Raw genomic sequence first — 16,123 nt, 5'->3', positions numbered from 1 at the left:
GCATGAAGAAGGATGACAAGGATGAGAGGATGGTGCATGAAGGATGACAAGGATGAGAGGATGGTGCATGAAGAAGGATGACAAGGATGAGAGGATGGTGCATGAAGAAGGATGACAATGATGACAGGATGGTGCATGAAGGATGACGACAAGGATGAGAGGATGGTGCATGAAGAAGGATGACAAGGATGAGAGGATGGTGCATGAAGAAGGATGACAAGGATGAGAGGATGGTGCATGAAGGATGACGACAAGGATGAGAGGATGGTGCATGAAGAAGGATGACAAGGATGAGAGGATGGTGCATGAAGAAGGATGACAATGATGACAGGATGGTGCATGAAGGATGACGACAAGGATGAGAGGATGGTGCATGAAGAAGGATGACAAGGATGAGAGGATGGTGCATGAAGAAGGATGACAAGGATGAGAGGATGGTGCATGAAGAAGGATGACAAGGATGAGAGGACGGTGCATGAAGGATGACGACAAGGAGAGAATGGTGCATGAAGAAGGATGACAATGATGACAGGATGGTGCATGAAGAAGGATGACAATGACAGGATGGTGCATGAAGGATGACGACAAGGATGAGAGGATGGTGCATGAAGAAGGATGACAAGGATGAGAGAGAAGAGAGATAAGTGTTGTTGTCTCAAGGTGAGAAAGGTGTGAACATGAACATTTGTGTGACAGGTGTGAAGGTCATCTGTCAAAGGTCAAAGGTCTCACCCTAAAGAGCGAGCGCTTAGCAGCCACACTCAGTTTAGCTCGATCGTCCACTTTCTCCTCTTCAGCTGCAAGGACGACACAAGACTATGGTCAGACTGCAGCACACACAACTACACCACCAGATGTACACAACTACACCACCAGATGTACGCAACTACACCGCCAGATGTACGCAACTACACCACCAGATGTACGCAACTACACCACCAGATGCACACAACTACACCACCAGATGTACACAACTACACCACCAGATGTACACAACTACACCACCAGATGTACACAACTACACCACCAGATGTACACAACTACACCACCAGATGTACACAACTACACCACCAGATGTACACAACTACACCACCAGATGTACACAACTACACCACCAGATGTACACAACTACACCACCAGATGTACACAACTACACCACCAGATGTACACAACTACACCGCCAGATGTACACAACTACACCACCAGATGTACACAACTACACCACCAGATGTACACAACTACACCGCCAGATGTACACAACTACACCACCACTCAACAACTGCTGTACACAACTTACTCTACTTAGCAGCTGTACAAAACAACAACACTGATTAGGTGTACACAACTTACTACACACACATATTTACATATATACACATACATATACACACATATATATATATATATATATATATATACAAACCCTGTTTCCATATGAGTTGGGAAACTGTGTTAGATGTAAATATAAATGGAATACAATGATTTGTTGCTACATCTTTAAGTGCAAGTTAAAGCTCTACTATGCAAAGTGAAAGCCATTTATCAACAACATCCAGAAACACCGCCGGCTTCTCTGGGCCAGAGATCATCTAAGATGGACTGATGCAAAGTGGAAAAGTGTTCTGTAGTCTGACGAGTCCACATTTCAAATTGTTTTTGGAAATATTCGCCATCGTGTCATCTGGACCAAAGGAAGCGAACCAAGCACATTTGGAACCTCAAAGACAATAATGTTGAATATTCAATAACATGGCAAATTCTTGCATCCAGCACACCTTACAACAGTGGTAATAAAAGATGCAACCTATGCTTAAAAGAGAAACTGTTTATTATATATCGTCCAGACCTGTCATCCCTCAACAAGCGCAGTGAAATCATATCAACATGCCGTCACAGACGGAAACACCTCCTAGGTAACACATGAGCCAATCACCACGCCCCTATACCTGCCTGTACCCACCCACTCTGTGCTCTATATAAACCATTGTATGTGAATGCTTCCATTAAAATCTGATGATTGAGGGAACCCCTCATGAAACAGATCTGTAGAGATGAAGTAGTCTTGTGATTTTTCCCCCACACACACATATATATATACATATATACATATATACATATATATATATATACATATATACATATATATATATACATATATATATATATACATATATACATATATATATATACATATATATATATATATATATATATACATATATATATATAGATAGATGTATAGATATATATATGATAAATAGATATACACACACACACACACACACACACACACTCACACATACACACGTGGAGTTATGCACTTAACAAAATAGGTGAAAACATGTTTTGTATTGTAGTTTCTTCAAAATAGCCACCCTTTGCTCTGATTACTTCTTTGCACACTCTTGGCATTCTCTTCATGTGCTTCGAGCACACCTGTGAAAACTATTTCAGGTGACTACCTCTTAAGCTCTTAAATACCTTTATAATAGTTATTTTATATGCCTTTAAAAACTTTCATTATAATATGAATTGAACATCATTTTTTAAGCTTATAACATGATTATTAACATGATGTCCTTTTAAAGTATATTACAAACAATGTGATGTCCATTTAAAGCTTTTCATTATTAAGTGCATATTCATTTAAAACTTACAAAAATGTATATTCCTTCAAAGTCTATTATAAATATTAAATGTATATTCTTTTAACATTTATTATTGTAGTTATTTGTATATGCCTTCAAAACATCATACTATTATTTAATATAATGTGTAATATATATTCTTTGATTTTATTATTGTGACTAGCATTACTTTGACCCTGAGTTATTATTGCCATGCAGTGTACGTCCAGTAGATGAAAATATGTCATTACAAATGTAGAATGTTGCAACATAATACTGCATCAGAATATCACTACACTTCACATATCACCATATTATCATTGCCAATATCACTATTGCCTTTTTCAGTATGCCACTGTTGGCGGAAAAAGTTTGGACAGTATTTGGAACGCTCCAAGTATTGTTTTCTTTGTCATTAGAACTTTTATTTTGGAGAGTCAAGGATACGGAAACAAAGATTTTACCTTCATTGGAAGCAAAGGTGGAGCTCACACACGACCTTGAAAAAATGCAGAGAGAAGACAAACATGAGTGTGAGGAAGGAGTGACATCACACTCGGTGTGTTACAGGAAGTAGATAGTCGAGGTGTGTTACAGAATGTTACAGGAAGTAGATAGTCGAGGTGTTTTACAGAATGTTACAGGAAGTAGACAGTCAAGGTGTGTTACAGAATGTTACAGGAGGTAGACAGTCAAGGTGTGTTACAGAATGTTACTGGAAGTAGACAGTCAAGGTGTGTTACAGGAAGTAGATAGTCGAGGTGTGTTACAGAATGTTACAGGAAGTAGATAGTCGAGGTGTTTTACAGAATGTTACTGGAAGTAGACAGTCGAGGTGTGTTACAGAATGTTACAGGAAGTAGACAGTCAAGGTGTGTTACAGAATGTTACAGGAAGTAGACAGTCAAGGTGTGTTACAGAATGTTACTGGAAGTAGACAGTCAAGGTGTGTTACAGAATGTTACAGGAAGTAGACAGTCAAGGTGTGTTACAGAATGTTACAGGAAGTAGACAGTCAAGGTGTGTTACAGAATGTTACTGGAAGTAGACAGTCAAGGTGTGTTACAGAATGTTACAGGAAGTAGACAGTCAAGGTGTGTTACAGAATGTTACAGGAAGTAGACAGTCAAGGTGTGTTACAGAATGTTACAGGAAGTAGACAGTCAAGGTGTGTTACAGAATGTTACTGGAAGTAGACAGTCAAGGTGTGTTACAGAATGTTACAGGAAGTAGACAGTCAAGGTGTGTTACAGAATGTTACAGGAAGTAGACAGTCAAGGTGTGTTACATAAGGTTACAGGAAGTAGACAGTCAAGGTGTGTTACATAATGTTACAGGAAGTAGACAGTCAAGGTGTGTTACAGAATGTTACAGGAAGTAGACAGTCAAGGTGTGTTACAGAATGTTACTGGGAGTAGACAGTCAAGGTGTGTTACAGAATGTTACTGGGAGTAGACAGTCAAGGTGTGTTACAGAATGTTACAGGAAGTCGACAGTCAAGGTGTGTTACTGAATGTTACAGGAAGTAGACAGTCAAGGTGTGTTACAGAATGTTCCAGGTGGTAGTCTGTCACATGACCACACTACAACATCAATCATACTCGCTTATGTTGCTAGTGTTGTTAATGCCACTCACGTTGCTCAAGTTGCTAAAGTGATTAATGTTGCTAGTGTTGTTAATGGCGTTCATGTTGCTTACGTTGCCAAAGTTGCTCACTTTGCTAATGAGGCTCATATTGCTCACGTCGCTAAAGTGATTGATGTTGCTCATGTTGTCAAAGTTGCTCACGTCGCTAAAGTGATTGATGTTGCTCATGTTGCCAAAGTTGCTCACGTTGCTAAAGTGATTCATGTTGCCAATGATGCTCATATTGCTCACGTTGCTAATGTGGCTCACGCTGAAGTTGCTCATGTTGCCATAGTTGTTAATGGCACTCACATAGCAAATGTGCTCACATTGCTAATGTGGCTGATGTTGCTAAAGTTGCTAATGTTACTGTTGCTCGGATTGCTTAAATTGCTCATGTTGCTAATGTTACTTAAGTTACTTAAGTTACTCATGTTGTTAGTGTTGATTTTGTTGTTAAAGTTGCTCTTGTTGCTAAAGTTGCTCTTGTTGTTAATGAACAAGCTAAGCTAACATTAACGAACAAGCTAAGCTAACATTAACGAACAAGCTAAGCTAACATTAACGAACAAGCTAATCTAACATTAACGAACAAGCTAAGCTAACATTAACGAACAAGCTAAGCCAAGGTTAGAGACAAGCTAAGCTAAGGTTAGCGACGGAGCAGGTGTTAGCTAAAGATGATGTTAGCATGCTAGCATGCTGCACCTACAGCTCAGCTCTGCGTGTGCTGGGAGGTGTGCAGGTTTTCTTCAAGTAGGAATGTCTGAGCTGGGCCACAGACACCATTCGGTCCTGGGGCATCTCTTCCTTATTTTGCTGCAGCCGCCAGGGCTCCCCAAAGGGCGCACAGCCGCCTTCCTCCCGTGCGGCGGTGGTGTTGGCCGCGTGGTCCGTGGCGCCCCCCGCTGACGGCACCGCTCCAGGCTGGACGTGACCGGCAGAGGTTTGTTGGACGCGGTCCTCGGTCTCTCTGCTCCTCACGTCTTCTGTGGGCTTGGAGAGCTTGGGGGTTTCCCTTCTGGTTCTTCTTCCGGGGTCTTCCCCACCCAGCCGGAGGAGCCCGGAGGTCCCGGTCTCGTCATCCCCCCGTCCTCCACAGGGGTCCTCGGTGCTCTTCTCCCTGCGACGGACCTCCGAGGGCAGCACCGCCCTCCTGCTCCTCAGTAGACCTTGTGTCCGGACACCACCCAGGTCTTCGTCCGGGTCACTGGAGGCCATGGACAGGTAAGCAAGATCTGGACCTCCTGGTGGAGGAACCAGTCTGCGGGACACAGGACCTTCCACCACGTCCGCGCTCCTGTAGCGACGTTCTTCCTTCGCAAGCTTCTCCCTAACTCGGACTCTTCAGGGAGACAAAAGTCCGGTTAATACTTCAGGAACTGCGCCTAGTTTTTGTCTCATCCCTCACTTGAAGGACCCGATAAGACCTGACGAGTGGGGCAGAAATACAACCTAACCTTGTACAATTGTACGACTTCAAAAATATGACGTCATGTTCTTGAAGACAAAAACCTTTGATACTCAAGAAAACATCAAAGAACTCCCACATGTACTTACTTTTTATTTAAATGAGCTGAATGCAGACGGTGATCCAGATCACCCCCAAAATCTAATACAATGTTAAAGACAAGCTAAGATAACGTTAACGAACAAGCTAAACCACTGTTAGAGACAAGTTATGCCGAGGTCCACGGGGTTATATCGAGATCCCCTGGGTTATATCGAGGTCCACACGGTTATACCGAGGTCCACGGGGTTATGCCGAGGTCCATGCGATTATGCCGAGGTCCATGCGATTATGCCAAGGTACGAGGGGTTATATCGAGGTCCACGGGGTTATGCCGAGGTCCACGAGGTTATGCCCAGATACACTTGGTTATACCGAGGTCCACGCAATTATCCCGAGGCCAACGGGGTTACACCGAGGTCCACGGGGTTTTACAGATGTCCACGCAATTATCCTCATGCACCTGGGGTTACACCGAGGTCCACACGGTTATACCGAGGTCCACGGGGTTATGCCGAGGTCCATGCGATTATCCCGAGGTACGAGGGGTTATATCGAGGTCCACGGGGTTATGCCCAGATACACTGGTTTATACTGAGGTCCATGGGGTTATACCGAGGTCCACGGGGTTATTCCAAGGTCCACGCAATTATCCCAAGGCCCACGGGGTTACACCGAGGTCCATTGGGTTATACCGAGGTCCACGGGGTTTTACAGACGTCCATGCAATTATCCTGATGCATATGGGGTTACACCGAGGTCCACAGGGTTATATCGAGGTCCACAGGGTTATACCGAGGTCCACGGGACTATGCCGAGGTCCACGGGTTTATGCCGAGGTCCATGCGTTTATCCCGAGGGGTTATATCGAGGTCCACGGGGTTATGCCGAGGTCCATGCAATTATCCCGAGGTACAAGGGGTTATATCGAGGTCCACGGGGTTATGCCCAGATACACTGGTTTATACCGAGGTCCACGGGGTTATTCCAAGGTCCACGCAATTATCCCAAGGCCCACGGGGTTACACCGAGGTCCATTGGGTTATACCGAGGTCAACGGGGTTTTACAGACGTCCATGCAATTATCCTGATGCATATGGGGTTACACCGAGGTCCACAGGGTTATATCGAGGTCCACAGGGTTATACCGAGGTCCATGCGTTTATCCCGAGGGGTTATATCGAGGTCCACGGGGTTATGCCGAGGTCCATGCAATTATCCCGAGGTACAAGGGGTTATATCGAGGTCCACGGGGTTATGCCCAGATACACTGGTTTATACTGAGGTCCATGGGGTTATACCGAGGTCCACGGGGTTATTCCAAGGTCCACGCAATTATCCCAAGGCCCACGGGGTTACACCGAGGTCCATTGGGTTATACCGAGGTCCACGGGGTTTTACAGACGTCCATGCAATTATCCTGATGCATATGGGGTTACACCGAGGTCCACGGGGTTATATCGAGGTCCACAGGGTTATATCAAGGTCCACAGGGTTATGCTGAGGTCCACGAGGTTATGCCGAGGTCCATGCAATTATCCCGAGGTACGAGAAGTTATATCGAGGTCCACGGGGTTATGCCGAGGTCCACGGGGTTATGCCCAGATACACTGGTTTATACTGAGGTCCATGGGGTTATACCGAGGTCCACGGGGTTATTCCAAGGTCCACGCAATTATCCCAAGGCCCATGGGGTTACACCGAGGTCCATTGGGTTATACCGAGGTCCACGGGGTTTTACAGACGTCCATGCAATTATCCTGATGCATATGGGGTTACACCGAGGTCCACAGGGTTATATCGAGGTCCACACGGTTATACCGAGGTCCACGGGACTATGCCGAGGTCCACGGGACTATGCCGAGGTCCACGGGGTTATGCAGACGTCCATGCGATTATCCCGAGGTACGAGGGGTTATATCGAGGTCCACGGGGTTATGCCGAGGTCCATGCAATTATCCCGAAGTCCATGGGGTTAAACAGAGGTCCACGGGGTTACACCACGGTCCACGCGATTATACCGAGGCCCACGGGATTACGCCGAGGTTATGTTGAGGTCCACGGAGTTATACCGAGGTCCACACGGTTATCCGGAGGTCTACGGGGTTATGCCGAAGTACGAGGGGTTATATCGAGGCCCACGCGATTATCTTGAGGTCCACGGGATTATGCCGAGGTCCACATGGTTACACCAAAATACACAGTGTTACACCGAGGTAAACAGGGCTACACCGTGGTACACGGTTGCTGAGTAGAAGGTCTTGGTAATGCAACACTGCAGGAAGTGCAAATATGAATATTAATACACTGATGAGGGAGTGTCACACTGGTATGAACATGACAATAAAGGAGTGTCACACTGGTATGAACATGACTATAAAGGAGTGTCACACTGGTATGAACATGACTATAAAGGAGTGTCACACTGGTATGAACATGACTATAAAGGAGTGTCACACTGGTATGAACATGACTATAAAGGAGTGTCACACTGGTATGAACATGACGATAAAGGAGTGTCACACTGGTATGAACATGAAGATAAAGGAGTGTCACACTGGTATGAACATGACTATAAAGGAGTGTCACACTGGTATGAACATGACAATAAAGGAGTGTCACACTGGTATGAACATGAAGATAAAGGAGTGTCACACTGGTATGAACATGACTATAAAGGAGTGTCACACTGGTATGAACATGAAGATAAAGGAGTGTCACACTGGTATGAACATGACTATAAAGGAGTGTCACACTGGTATGAACATGAAGATAAAGGAGTGTCACACTGGTATGAACATGACTATAAAGGAGTGTCACACTGGTATGAACATGACAATAAAGGAGTGTCACACTGGTATGAACATGACTATAAAGGAGTGTCACACTGGTATGAACATGACTATAAAGGAGTGTCACACTGGTATGAACATGACTACAAAGGAGTGTCACACTGGTATGAACATGACTATAAAGGAGTGTCACACTGGTATGAACATGACTATAAAGGAGTGTCACACTGGTATGAACATGACGATAAAGGAGTGTCACACTGGTATGAACATGACTATAAAGGAGTGTCACACTGGTATGAACATGACTATAAAGGAGTGTCACACTGGTATGAACATGAAGATAAAGGAGTGTCACACTGGTATGAACATGACTATAAAGGAGTGTCACACTGGTATGAACATGAAGATAAAGGAGTGTCACACTGGTATGAACATGACTATAAAGGAGTGTCACACTGGTATGAACATGACTATAAAGGAGTGTCACACTGGTATGAACATGACTATAAAGGAGTGTCACACTGGTATGAACATGACTATAAAGGAGTGTCACACTGGTATGAACATGACGATAAAGGAGTGTCACACTGGTATGAACATGACTATAAAGGAGTGTCACACTGGTATGAACATGACTATAAAGGAGTGTCACACTGGTATGAACATGAAGATAAAGGAGTGTCACACTGGTATGAACATGACTATAAAGGAGTGTCACACTGGTATGAACATGACTATAAAGGAGTGTCACACTGGTATGAACATGAAGATAAAGGAGTGTCACACTGGTATGAACATGACTATAAAGGAGTGTCACACTGGTATGAACATGACTATAAAGGAGTGTCACACTGGTATGAACATGACGATAAAGGAGTGTCACACTGGTATGAACATGACTATAAAGGAGTGTCACACTGGTATGAACATGACTATAAAGGAGTGTCACACTGGTATGAACATGACTATAAAGGAGTGTCACACTGGTATGAACATGACTATAAAGGAGTGTCACACTGGTATGAACATGACTATAAAGGAGTGTCACACTGGTATGAACATGAAGATAAAGGAGTGTCACACTGGTATGAACATGAAGATAAAGGAGTGTCACACTGGTATGAACATGACTATAAAGGAGTGTCACACTGGTACGAACATGACAATAAAGGAGTGTCACACTGGTATGAACATGAAGATAAAGGAGTGTCACACTGGTATGAACATGAAGATAAAGGAGTGTCACACTGGTATGAACATGACTATAAAGGAGTGTCACACTGGTATGAACATGACAATAAAGGAGTGTCACACTGGTATGAACATGACTATAAAGGAGTGTCACACTGGTATGAACATGACTATAAAGGAGTGTCACACTGGTATGAACATGACTATAAAGGAGTGTCACACTGGTATGAACATGACAATAAAGGAGTGTCACACTGGTATGAACATGACAATAAAGGAGTGCCACACTGGTATGAACATGACTATAAAGGAGTGTCACACTGGTATGAACATGAAGATAAAGGAGTGTCACACTGGTATGAACATGAAGATAAAGGAGTGTCACACTGGTATGAACATGACTATAAAGGAGTGTCACACTGGTATGAACATGACAATAAAGGAGTGTCACACTGGTATGAACATGAAGATAAAGGAGTGTCACACTGGTATGAACATGACTATAAAGGAGTGTCACACTGGTATGAACATGACAATAAAGGAGTGTCACACTGGTATGAACATGACAATAAAGGAGTGTCACACTGGTATGAACATGACTATAAAGGAGTGTCACACTGGTATGAACATGACTATAAAGGAGTGTCACACTGGTATGAACATGACTATAAAGGAGTGTCACACTGGTATGAACATGACTATAAAGGAGTGTCACACTGGTATGAACATGACAATAAAGGAGTGTCACACTGGTATGAACATGACAATAAAGGAGTGTCACACTGGTATGAACATGACTATAAAGGAGTGTCACACTGGTATGAACATGACAATAAAGGAGTGTCACACTGGTATGAACATGACAATAAAGGAGTGTCACACTGGTATGAACATGAAGATAAAGGAGTGTCACACTGGTGTGAACATGAAGATAAAGGAGTGTCACACTGGTATGAACATGAAGATAAAGGAGTGTCACACTGGTATGAACATGACTATAAAGGAGTGTCACACTGGTATGAACATGACAATAAAGGAGTGTCACACTGGTATGAACATGACAATAAAGGAGTGTCACACTGGTATGAACATGACTATAAAGGAGTGTCACACTGGTATGAACATGACTATAAAGGAGTGTCACACTGGTATGAACATGACTATAAAGGAGTGTCACACTGGTATGAACATGACTATAAAGGAGTGTCACACTGGTATGAACATGACAATAAAGGAGTGTCACACTGGTATGAACATGACAATAAAGGAGTGTCACACTGGTATGAATATGACAATAAAGGAGTGTCACACTGGTATGAACATGACTATAAAGGAGTGTCACACTGGTATGAACATGACAATAAAGGAGTGTCACACTGGTATGAACATGAAGATAAAGGAGTGTCACACTGGTGTGAACATGAAGATAAAGGAGTGTCACACTGGTATGAACATGACTATAAAGGAGTGTCACACTGGTATGAACATGAAGATAAAGGAGTGTCACACTGGTATGAACATGACTATAAAGGAGTGTCACACTGGTATGAACATGACGATAAAGGAGTGTCACACTGGTATGAACATGACAATAAAGGAGTGTCACACTGGTATGAACATGACTATAAAGGAGTGTCACACTGGTATGAACATGACTATAAAGGAGTGTCACACTGGTATGAACATGACAATAAAGGAGTGTCACACTGGTATGAACATGACTATAAAGGAGTGTCACACCGAAAAGAAAGAATCAGGAGAGTGAGGATGTCACACGCCCAGCTCAGGTGTACCTGGATGGCCAGTTGATTAGGGAGTGGGTGTCGCCCTCTGCATCGGTCTGAAGGAACCAATCAGAGCACAGCTGTGTCCTTGTACTGGATCAGTGGAGGGAGAACCAATATTGTGCTCAGTTCACACTCAGAGCTTTTCTACCAGCACACCCGTCTCTCATCTCTCAGGACATGCATTCCAGCTTCCTTTTACAAACTTTCATCTCTCAGGACATTCAGTGTGACCTCCTTTTACAAACTTTGAATCAATCCTGTGTGGAATGTGAGTGTTTGGGAGGAGATCAGTGATTGGCTGAGAGACAAGGGGGCGGAGATGTCCCCTTTCACAATAAAAGAGATCAACATTTGAAATATTTATACATGTTTGTCCACACTTTTATGCTCCAAGCACAATATTTTCTACATAAATGTTGATTTCTGAAGTAAAACCTATGTTTTCTTATTATCAATTAAAACATTATGAAAGGAACAACAGTCCCTTTAATTGATATCTTTATCGAAAAAAATCTCACCTGATTTAAATTAGCCCTTTTTTTTGTCTTTTTGAATTTTATCCTATTGTTTATTATGACTATTTTTAACACTACATTTGCATTTGCTTTTATTTCCTTTCCTTGACATGTTTATTTCAAGTCATATTTGCTCAACCTGACGTGGAAAGTTGTTGAATATGTTGAAAGTGCTTTGACTTTTATGTACATTGTGGATAGAAGTTTGTTGTTCGATAAAATGTTTTATTAATTAATTTAAAAAAAAATTGTGGAAAAAAAAAAAGAATATTAATCCTGAACAGCAGACTGAAGACCTTCTGGCCTCTGAATCTCAGAACTGCAACATCTTTTGAGACTTTTAAATCTAAGATGGACATCTTTATTTTTGCACGTTTTGACTATTTTTTGCCTTTTTAACTGTTTTATTTACAGATTGTTCTGTACTTATTGTGATATTGTTGTTATTAGTTTGAACCTTTCAGTTTTAATGTGTACAGTCCTCTGGGGATGTTTAAAAATAACTCACTAACCTTGAAGCACAGCAAGTTTTAATTGTGATGAGAACTGACTTTTCTGGACTTATTTCATGTTCAGCGGCGCCTCTTCCAAAAACAAACACACACACACACGCACACATGCACACACGCACACAGACGTAGAACATCTGGCGGGGCCGCATTGAAAATGTCAATGGGCCCCGCATGTGGCCCACGGGCCCCATTTTGCCCAGGTGTTTTGTCACAGGTTGTGGAAAGTAAGTGGAGAGGTCTTGGTCAGATCTACATTTGGTGGTTTTGAGAGGAAAACAAGAGGACTCACCCTTGTCTGCTGAGTCCGTGATGCTCCTGGCAGACGACGCCGGGCGAGCTCAGAGACCGGGGTCCACTCGACTTGGGCGAGCTCAGAGACCGGGGTCCACTCGACTTGGGCGAGCTCAGAGACCGGGGTCCACTCCACTCGGGCGAGCCGGGCGGCACGGCTGCGGCGGCGTGCTCCTTGGCAGGCCGCGAGGACACGTCCATGTAGGGCGGCTGAGGGACTGCTCCTCTGCGTCGGTTCTCCAGGTTCAAGACTCGCTCCCTCTCTGAGGACGAGTCCACTCTGGTCCGGGGGGTATGGTAGGTGGGGTCAGAGGGGCTGTGGTGGGCTCTGCTCACCACTCCACCTCCTTCTTCCCGGTCAAACTCCTCTTTCCTGCGCCTCTCTGACCCCTCGGACTCGTGGCGAGTGCCACTGCAGCGGGCCGGGTAGTCCACGTCCGGCTCCAGGTCCAAGGAGATGCCGTAGCGCTCAGCCAGTTGCCGACGGCGCTCCGCCTTGTAGCGAGCGATGCGTTCAGCTTTGGACTCTAACTCGGGAGCTTTGGCGGGAGAGGAAGTGAGGACGTGATCCAAGGGACCAGCGACCTTGGCATCAGACCTGCATTGTACTCCGGACTGTCGCTCCGGCATTTCTGGGCGTTCAAATCCCGCAGTGTGGCACCTTTGCAGCAGGCCTTGAAGTGAAGGTAGACCAGTCAGCGGGTGGCAGAGAAAAGACGTGATTGACGGCGTCTCACCAACACGAGGCTCACAAGGGTCTGACGCTCTGGTGTACCGCGGTGTGTCCTCTTCCAGGACTCTGTTGGCCACCTGGTCCTCCACGCCCTCCAGTCGCCGAGCCATACGCTCCTTCCTGAGCACACGGTCAACACCATGACGTCACCGCTACCAGTAACACCGTGGCCTTGGTCTTCCTACCTTTTCATTTCCCAGTCACTGCGGCTCCCGGTCACACCTTCAAAGCGTTTCCTCAACTCTGAAACTAAACACAGGGTGGGAAACTGTTTCAGAATACAACTTGCAACTGAATGTCCAGGGTGAGTGGAGTGTGTTGGAACGCTTACAATTGTATTTTGTCATAGGGAGAAAATGACCAGGAATTCCGGAAGTACGAAAGAGTTTCCATGCAAGGTACAACATTTTCTGTGTTCGACGTGCACAACAAAAGTCTGGTGTCCAGCCATCCAAATGACGAGAGTCAGTCATACTTGCCAACCCTCACAGATTACCCAGGAGACTCCCCAAATTCAGCGCCTCACCCGAAAACCTCCCGGGACAAATTTTCTCCCGGAAATCTCCCGAAATTCCGGCGGAGCTGGAGGCCACGCCCCCTCCAGCTCCACGTGGACCCGAGTGACGTGTCGACAGCCTGTTTTCACATCCGCTTTCCCAAAATATAAACAATATGACGTTATAACTGTAGAATGATCGAGAGCGAGTTCTTGGTTTCTTATGTGGGTTTATTGTTAGGCAGTTTCATTAACAACACACAACAACAGCAGTAACGTTTTTGTCTACCGTGAAGCAGTTGGTCTGCCGCAAACAGCAATGTTGTGACACTCTTAAACAAGACAATACTGCCATCTACTGTTCATGCATATGTGACAATTATATCTACGGCTTTTACAACAGTGGTTCTTAACCTTTTTTTCAGTGATTTAAGCCCTGTGAACATTTTTTTAATTCAAGTAAGCGTAATCAGAGCAGGCATTTTTGGTTGGAAAAAAAGAGATAAAAAAGTAAAATACAGCAGTTTCTGATTTATTAAATTGTATAACAGTGCAAAATCTCGCTCACTTGTAGTGGTCCTTCTTGAACTATTTGGAAAAAAAGATATAAAAATAACTAAAAACTTGTTGGAAAATAAACAATTGATTCAATTATAAATAAAGATTTCTACACATACTGCCATGAGGTGGCGACTTGTCCAGGGTGTACACCGCCTTCCGCCCGATTGTAACTGAGATAGGCACCAGCGCCCCCCGCGTCCCCAAAGGGAATAAGCGGTAGAAATGGATGGATTGGATAGCTGTAAATATACTCCTCCGCTCTTTACCACGCCCCCAACAACACCCCTCCCCCAACCACGCCTCTCGCCCAACCACGCCCCTCCCCCAACCACGCCTCTCGCCCAACCACGCCCTCCAGCCCCTGAAATCGGAGGTCTCAAGGTTGGCAAGTATGGAGTCACTAATCACTTGGCCCGATGTATCAAATCAAGCACTTAGGCATGGAGACTGTTTGTGAAAGAATGGGCCGCTCTCAGTGATTTCCAGCGTGGAACTGTCACAGGATGCCACCTGTGCAACAAATCCAGTCCTGAAATTTCCTGGCTTCTAAATATCCCAAAGTTAACTTTATGATAAGGAAAGTGAAGAGTTTGGGAACAACAGCAACTCAGCCAGCAAGTGGTAGGCCAGGTAAAGTGACAGAGAGGTCAGCATAGTGCAAAGACTTTCTGCACACTCACTTGCTACACAGCTCCAAACTTCATGTCACCTTCCAATTAGCCCACGTACAGGACGCTGAGAGCTGCACGGAATGGCCTTCCATGGCCGGGCAGCTGCATCTAAGCCATACATCACCAAGTCCAATGCAAAGCATGGGATGCAGTGGTGTAAAGGACATCACCACTGGACTCTAGAGCAGTGGAGACACCTTCTCTGGACTGATGACCAGTCTGGGTTTGGAGGTTGCCAGGAGAACGCTACATTTCCAACTGCATTGTGTAGAGTGTGAAATTTGGTGGAGGAGGAATTATGGTGTGTGGTTGTTTTTCAGGAGTTGGGCTTGGCCCCTAAATTCCAGTCAAAGGAACTTTGAATGCTCCAGGATACCAAAAAGTTTTGGACAATTCCACGTGGGAACAGTTTGGAGCGGGCCCTTTCCTCTTCCAACATGACTGTGCACCAGTGCACAAAGCAAGGTCCATAAAGACATGGACGACAAGAGTCTGGTGGGGATGAACTTGACTGGCCTGCACAGAGTCCTGACCTGAACCCGATAGAACACCTTTGGGGTGAATTAGAACTGAGACTGAGATCCAGGCCTTCAGTGTGTGACCTCATCAATGCGCTTTTGGAAGAATGGTAGAAAATTGCTTAAAACTCACTCTGCAACCTTGTGGACAGCCTTCCCAGAAGAGTTGAAGCTGTAATAGCTGTAAAAGGTCATATTGAACCCTATGGGTTAGGACTGGGATGACACTTCTACTTCATATGTAAGTCAAGGCAGGTGGACAAATACTTTTGGCAACATGGTGTGGGTG

At 44.5% G+C, this 16,123-nt stretch overlaps 1 protein-coding gene across 1 annotated transcript in view; it reads right to left on the bottom strand.

Moving 5' to 3' along the window:
* The window catches only part of LOC133569897 (supervillin-like), a gene marked incomplete at its 5' end in the record, with an annotated part of 172,032 nt that overhangs the window by 82,416 nt on the left and 73,493 nt on the right, over positions 1-16,123 (bottom strand). The window contains 7 exons of the mRNA XM_061922486.1: positions 733-797; positions 3,092-3,126; positions 4,967-5,599; positions 11,544-11,627; positions 12,854-13,529; positions 13,593-13,708; positions 13,774-13,837. Coding sequence (XP_061778470.1) covers positions 733-797; positions 3,092-3,126; positions 4,967-5,599; positions 11,544-11,627; positions 12,854-13,529; positions 13,593-13,708; positions 13,774-13,837 — 1,673 coding nt within the window. The remainder of the gene's footprint in view (positions 1-732; positions 798-3,091; positions 3,127-4,966; positions 5,600-11,543; positions 11,628-12,853; positions 13,530-13,592; positions 13,709-13,773; positions 13,838-16,123) is intronic.

Source organism: Nerophis ophidion, linkage group LG15 (assembly GCF_033978795.1).
Source record: "Nerophis ophidion isolate RoL-2023_Sa linkage group LG15, RoL_Noph_v1.0, whole genome shotgun sequence".
Lineage (NCBI taxonomy): Eukaryota > Metazoa > Chordata > Actinopteri > Syngnathiformes > Syngnathidae > Nerophis > Nerophis ophidion.
Note: the sequence above shows the minus strand (reverse complement) of the source record. Positions and strands in the feature narration are given on the sequence as shown.